The sequence below is a fragment of the Silurus aristotelis genome, assembly GCF_946808225.1.
Source record: "Silurus aristotelis genome assembly, chromosome: 11".
NCBI classification, from domain to species: domain Eukaryota; kingdom Metazoa; phylum Chordata; class Actinopteri; order Siluriformes; family Siluridae; genus Silurus; species Silurus aristotelis.
The window spans coordinates 28,742,636-28,750,006 of record NC_139584.1 but is presented as its reverse complement, the minus strand read 5'-3'; the positions used below and the strand labels follow the sequence as shown (position 1 = coordinate 28,750,006).

At 41.1% G+C, this 7,371-nt stretch overlaps 1 protein-coding gene across 2 annotated transcripts; it reads left to right on the top strand.

Annotated features, from left to right (window-relative positions):
* The first annotated feature begins 3,170 nt into the window (after window positions 1–3,170).
* bcl2l16 (BCL2 like 16) lies at window positions 3,171–5,697 on the top strand. 2 transcript variants are annotated; one of them, XM_083554218.1, is made up of 3 exons: window positions 3,171–3,572; window positions 3,735–4,277; window positions 4,819–5,697. In XM_083554218.1, exons 2-3 carry the CDS (start codon window positions 3,810–3,812, stop codon window positions 4,852–4,854), a joined length of 504 nt encoding a protein of 167 aa, XP_083410344.1. In that variant the 5' UTR covers window positions 3,171–3,572; window positions 3,735–3,809; the 3' UTR covers window positions 4,855–5,697. The 2 variants fall into 2 exon arrangements, with proteins under 2 accessions (XP_083410344.1, XP_083410343.1); XM_083554217.1 differs by having other exon boundaries at window positions 3,186–3,572; window positions 4,815–5,697.
* The last annotated feature ends 1,674 nt before the right edge of the window (window positions 5,698–7,371 follow it).

The window sequence follows — 7,371 nt, the reverse complement described above, 5'->3', positions numbered from 1 at the left end:
GAAGATATAAGTCACCCAAACCAGGTCACATGTCCCCAATTATAATCACCGCAGACATATTTGATGTATTACAGTGCGAGCGTATTACGCTAGTGGAGAAGTGCACGGTGATCCAGTTCCTGCATCTGCAGGAGGAAATTTAATAAAGTGGGACATGCCAGCGAGGTTATATCACAGAAACAGAATTAGTGCTCGGTGAGGAATAAAGTCATGAAGGGGATGTGATCCAGATGACACGGGTCTGTGTGGGTCCACACCTCGGATGTACTAGAAGCTTTGATCTCTATCTTAGCTGGTCCAGGAAATGAGCAGCGCATTAAGCTCCTGCATGACACCCGACCTCGAGCCTCGAACTGCATGCTGTAAAAACAAAACCACAAATCCCCTGGACTCACACTCGTATACGCTGTCCACTTCTGACAGGAAATTAAACGGCTTCGACAAAAACCACCCATAAACCACAAAGAGACCGAAATGGGAAAATAATGAGTGATTGTTCAAAGCTTTGGTGGAAAATTCAGCCTCTCACTATCGCACTGACTAAAATAAATGTACCAAACTGTATTTTCCTTGTTGCTATGATGGTACCAACAATGAGACATTTACTGGACTTGTCTTTATTTTAGAAAAATTACAACATTTGCTGGCTGAAAAAAGTTCTCCTTGACAACAACAACAAAAAAAACATCTGCCATGAGTACTTTGGTAGGTTGATATCTGCTTTTAGATCATCCCATTCCATATCTCATCGCAATTTGCTGTTATAATAACCACCACTCTTCTGGGAGGATGTTCCACAAGATTTTAGAGTGTGCTCGTGGAGATTCATGCGAGACTCGTTCAGAAACAAGAGTGTTAGTAAAGTCAGGTATGGATGGAGGTGAGAAGGTGAGGAGGCTCCTGGGGTTGGAGCTCTATCGCAGGAGATCTTCCACTCCAAACCATGCAAAGCACATCTTCTGGCTTTGTGCACAGGGGTATTGTCATGCTGGAACAGGTTTGGGTCTCCTAGTTAAAGTGAAGGGAAAATTTTCCACACGTTTTATACAAATTGTGTACCGTCAAGTTTGTGGTCAATTTTTGAGGAAGAACACATAAGGCTGGAAAAGGCCGGTGTCCCAATATTTTTCTCAATATAACTTCTCACAATTTCTCCACAAATAACACCACCTAGTGTGATCTTTCCTCAGCATGCTAACATTGGCTGCTAAACTCTTTTTTTAGACAACAGACCAGCTACAGAAAAGAACTTTCAACATTTTAAATAATAATACCATTAAATATGCATGAAAATGTAGATTTCCTCACATTTCAGCTTGTTTAGTCTCGACTAACGCAGTGGAACATTCCGGAAATAAAATCTTGACCCAGCCCTGTGCCTGTTCTTTTTCAGACACAGCGGTATCCTCAACTTCCTGATCCTGTTCAACTGAACCCGGAAACCTGGAACTGAGCTGGAAAAAATTAACCCTCGAATGTAGGAATGTGCTTGTGGTTTACATCCAGCGTTTACAGTAGTGGTAATTACAATGGGGTCTTTGCTGTGATTTCATTCCCCTTCCTTGATGCACTTCCTTCTGAAGCAGGAAGTACGAGTAACGCCCACTGTAACGCTCGATTGGTTTACAGCCAATAGCGTTGTAAGGAGCCACGCCCCAGGCCAACGGAACACACCTCATTGAGCTAGTTGAATATGGAGAACGCAGTAAAGAGAACGCAGCTGTTATTGATAAAGAAGGTTTGATCTTCTCTCTGAGAATTAGAAAGCGACATTCTTCGGACCGAATGTTTAGGAACGTTAGGAATAACTTTTGAAACTATGTTTTACTAACAAATTTCATAAAAACATTTAAAATTCATTAAGGTACCATAGGGGCTGCGGGGGTTGCGGCCAAAACTTTAGGATTTTCGAAAGTAAGTTACGTTCTAAGACCCCCCGCGGGTTCCAGGGGACCACTGTAACTGAAAAAAGGAACAGTGCCCCCCGGGAAGACACACATCCAAAAACATACAAAATATGTTTACTTCTCACAAGCTACTACTGTAGAACAAAACACTCCTCCTGGCCAGGACATACAGTATATAATTCTAGAGAGCGTTTAATAGGATGATCATGAAATTGGCTGACGAAAATGAAAAGACGAACATATATATTTTTAAGTAAAGCGTAATATTAATGTCCACGCGGCAAAAAGCTCTGAAAGGCCCATTTTGATACTTTAAGGTCCAATTATATACTTCAAATGATTGAAGGTCAAATATACCTACTAAAGGTACAAAACCACTCCGGGGGTAGAGTACAGTCTGGCCCCTCGATTTCTGACATTGCTTCCTACTTCCTTTTTTTTTTCCATTCCTGTCTATCAGCTTCTCACCTTCTCTCAGAGCTCTTTAATTACAACCTTCATTTGTTGCTTGTGCCAATTAAGGCCAGTCCTGATTGCGCTTTCAAATGGGTCAAATTAGGCAGGTCAGGAACAATACAGACCCCTACGGAGCATTATGAAGGCATGAGAAGTCAGTTCATGCGCATCAGATAAAGCAAGGAAATGGACCGGTTCTTCTCTGCGGTGTGCTTTTTTTTTTCCACTTAATTAAAAGTAATTAGTACTTGAGGCAGAAATAGTGATGACGAGCGTTACTTTGTACTAATTACTTAGCTCACTGTCACATATTAAAGCTTTGTCGTGCTCTTTTTTTTTCTTTTCTTTCAATGGGCTCCGTTGCCTCGCACAACAATCAGAGCCAGGCTCATTAATAAACACCATTAATTACCACAGGAATAATGTGTTCACGTTTCCGGAATGAATGGCTGATGGGCAGGTATGAATTGCAAGGACGCTGTTACCCCCCACACTGCACCCACCCCTTCTATTACATTTCCATAAGAATACAGATCAGAGTGATTAGATGATAAGAGCAACACAATGTTTTATAAGCAGTGAACTCTAAATAATGTTTGTAAACAAACCCGGCTCTTGGTACAGCACTGCCTCCTGGTGACTGTGGAAGGAATACAGCTGGACCTGTTGGACTTGTTATATAAAATGGTGTCATGACACTGCACAACCTTGAGGTCGTTTGGTCCCCTTATATGGCAGCAATTCAATTTTTTTTATTAATGAATGAATGACACGCCAAGTCTAATCTCATTATAGTTTCATATAATGCTCTAGGATACAAATCCAGCAAATCCTACATTCATTGTTCAAAGTAGCCCATAATCAAAACAATGCCCTTTACCCCTAAGACCAACGTGAGGCTTCAGTGCCGATCGATATTATAATAGAGAAGGTTCGAGGCTCACTCATCTGAGAGCGTAATATTTTTAGCTGGAACCACAGAGGCCAAGCGGGGGTGGTGGTGGTGGTCAGAGGCGTTGAGTTTGTGTTCACGTTCAACCAGTAAGAGTGCTAAATATAACCAGGGTCAACATATTAGAGCACAAGCATACACGCATACATGCATGCGCCTAAGCTGACTAACAAAGCAGACAAAAGAGCTCATTCATTGTAGTTCCACAAGCCTCTATCTGGGCCTTCACACTGGACTTCTTGGAAGATTCTCAAGGGGTAAGTCACTTCAGGGTCTCCGGACACATTGGTGCATGCGCATGTGTGGGAGTGTGTTGTATATGAGATGGCTATATGGTTAAACAAAAACAAAGCACAAGTACAAAAAAACAAGTTTGACATTACACAAATGGATCTAAGTAGGTTTCTGCTTGTTTGCAGAACCCTGATGGAATGATAATAAGGCAAATCATCATGCAAGAAAAATCCAAATTGAACTGATTGGATACAGCATTAATGGGCCTCTTAGAGAAGCCTGAGATCGGCCAGGGTCTGTCCAGTCCTGATCCACTGGTTCGAGAAGCCTACCTAATGGTCTACGACTATATCAACTATGTAACAGCAAATCCAGACACAACGCTAGACCCGGCACCTTCTAAAGCCTCGGCAGCGTTGCGGCACGCAGGAGACGAGCTCCTCCAGCGCTTCCCGATCTTCTTTCGTCGCTGGCCACGTGTCTTCCGGGACGTGACAGAGGAGACAGCGTGTCCTACGCTGCTGTCCATCCTGGACGAGCACTTCTCTCAGTCGAGGCGTAGGGACATGGCCTGGAGCGCCGTACTCTCCGTGTTTGTGCTTGCTGGTCAGATGGCACTACACTGCCAAAAGAGTGGTATGAACAACGTTCTGCCCGAGATCCAGCAGTCTGTAGGCAACTTCGTTGAAAGAGTCATCTGCCCCGAGATCAGGGACAAGGGAGGATGGGTAAGTTGGCAGCAGAATGACGAATATGCAGAGACAGGAAGATGAGATAGTGGAAGTCTTTCTTCTATGAAACAGTTTTTCAGACCAGCTAGATGACCACATCATTTTATCTGGAGTAAAATAACAGGGTGTACCATTGATCTGCAGGGGCAAGAGTGCTGTCTTGGGCTCTACAATCTCCTTTTCTTCAAAATATTTAAAATCAACAGACCTTCAATTGAGAAAATGAGATATGCCTCTTCCACATAACTGCAGATTATTTCTTCTGAAATGTTGATCTTATCTTTGAAAGGATGATTTGTTCATATGTAGAAGTTTATTTTACAAACACGATTGGCCAAAAACCACACCAACAATATACTGAACCGCCTCTAGACTTCAGTTACATGAGTCCAAGCTTGTGTCTGAGACACCCACACATACACTATTCAGGTTGCAGCTAAAGATAAGGTTAGGAGATCAGATTAGAAATGTAGATGCAAATTACACACAGGAAATCCAACCCTACAACTACGTCTCCATGTGTGTTTCTCCAAGTCAGGCTTCGTGGTTCGCTTTGAGGAGAAGCAGACTTTAGAGGGCCAGGTAAAGAACGTGTGTTGCTGGAGTTTGCTCATTCTGAGCATGGGGATCCTCGCCTACTTCCTGTGGAAAAGAAGAATAATTTGGTCCGCAGTGCCCTCGTGTGGGTAATGAGGGAACTGCAAGGTAACATAGGACAGTGTTGTCTTGTCTGGTGGATTGAATTATGTTTGAAAAGTTTGTATTACACATTATACATTCAACAAGCAGCACCTGCTTTGCTACACCTAACAAGTGTTTGGTAGCAGGACGATGTTCACTGATACCAGCGGTGTAAAGTATTTGAGTAAATGTACTTTGTTACTGTATATAAGTAGTTTGGTGGCTACTTTCTAGTTTTAGAATAGAGTAGCTTTTGTCACTTATACATTACAGCACAGTAAAATCCTTTTCTTCGCATATCCCAGCTTGTTCCGAAGCTGGGGTCAGGGCGCAGGGTCGGCCATGATACTGGAGCACAAAGGGTTAAGGGCCTTGCTCAATGGCCCAAGAGTGGCAGCTTGGTGGTACCAGTGCTTGAACCACTGAGCTTCCACTCCCCTTTACTGAGTATCACAGAAGAGGCAGAAGAGGCAATATTTAATTTGTCCATTGAATACTAACGGTTCTACTTTGTGACATGATCCAATCTAATCTATTTTTTATTTGTTCATTGAAGATCCCTTTTTAAAAAATTGCTTTTCTACTTTGTCTTTTTTTTTTTGAGTGACTTGTTTGATCTTTGTTTCATTCTTGCATGTGGAGGATGCTGTTGTGTTGATCCTGGTTCATGTGGAGTCCAATTTGATTTGTATTTTAGGAAATAAAACCTCACAAATCAACTGTTTTTGGATTTTCACTAACGTGTCTTGGTGCATCTTTGAGCCTACGTTCGATATGAGTCAAATACTCAAGAACCGCTCAAGTCAGATTCCCGAAGACTTTTAGTCGTGTAATATTGGAATCGATGACTTGTATTTGAGTACGTTTTACAGCTTGCCCCGAGCTGGATCATTAATAGCTTTTTTTTTTTTCATTGTTCACCATGTGGTGTGACTGTTTCTATGTTTATCTGTAAGCTTAATTATCATTCCAAGCCTCAGGATATCTAACCGCAATTCCTCCTAAAGATGCAGGCAATAAACTCACCAGTTTGACTTTTCTAACTAAATTACGGTTTCCCATTACAGAAGCTCAAATCGGCCATTTTTCCACTGATGTCTTTTAAAACAATTTGGACGAACCTTCTCAGCTGCATTCACCAAACTCAGCACCAACCATCCTTCAGGCTGTTCAGAGTAATCAAGCACAAATTTGTACCTGCTCCTCTGTAGAGGATGATCAACTGATCAACAAATTTCTACTGACACTGACAAACCACTTTTCCATAGACCCTCTTATCCATAAGCGACTTACAATTATGTAATTTATAAAGCTAAGCAAATAAGAGTTAAGGGCCTTGATCAAGGAGCCAGCAATGGCAGATGGGATTTGAACTAATAACCCTTCAAACTCAAGCACAATACATATTTCTTCCTATCGGTCCACCTGCATCACTCCATCACTCCTTTCTACCTGAATCAAGCTACCTTTTATTTAAGTTTTACTGTAAATAAGTGAAATGCAAAAAGATCAAAGATTGTATTTAAGACTGATGAGGGAGGAGAAATTAATAAAAAATAGAAATCATGCAAATGAGTTCATCTCTCAGACATGGTGTCATCACTTTCACACCCACAGGCTTGTTCTTTGTAAATGGATTACTTGATTGGCTGAATTTTATTGTAGGCAAAATTGATCATAACCTTCAAGCAATCTTACTCTGCAGCAGAAACCTGCACTCTCATTGGTCAGTGTACCATTTACCAGCCAATCAGAAAGTCTGCTATCTATAGTTTTATCAAGCAACATGTGATGATTATCATCAAACACTAAAATACTGATCACATCGACATTTGAGCAAAAAAAAATGTAGAATACAAGCAGAATTACATGTCCCATGGGTGTGTTTTGATCTTAGATGTATGAACTGGTCTTTTGTATAAATACCATTAGTATAGAATAATTTGATCAATAACTGCTTTTACTGCTAAATATGAAAGTCTGAAAATAATCTCATACAAACTGAGGGATTTTTATTGATTGCTTCAGTGCAGGAAAGATGAAACTGGGGATTTCAATTTGATCATTTATAACTAATTGCATGGTAGAGCTGATGTTACTTGATCAGTCAAAAGTCAAAGCTACATTTTTGTTTTAGTTTTAAAGTACACCCTGTTATTGGCATTGGTGTGCAGTTCAGATGCTAAAATTAAACCAGGCTGGAATTTCCTGTACTTTACATTTCTCTGGTGCAGCTGATGTTCTTGTGCTCTCTACCAAGTTCATTATGCCTGAGGACATTCATGAAAAACCCAATGCACACATTAAACCAGTTTAAGCAAGAAACCTGATCATTAAGCAGTGAAGAAAATACAATTGATACGTTACCAGTCTTGTTTCGTGTTTGAAGTCATAGACAAAACACTTGAAC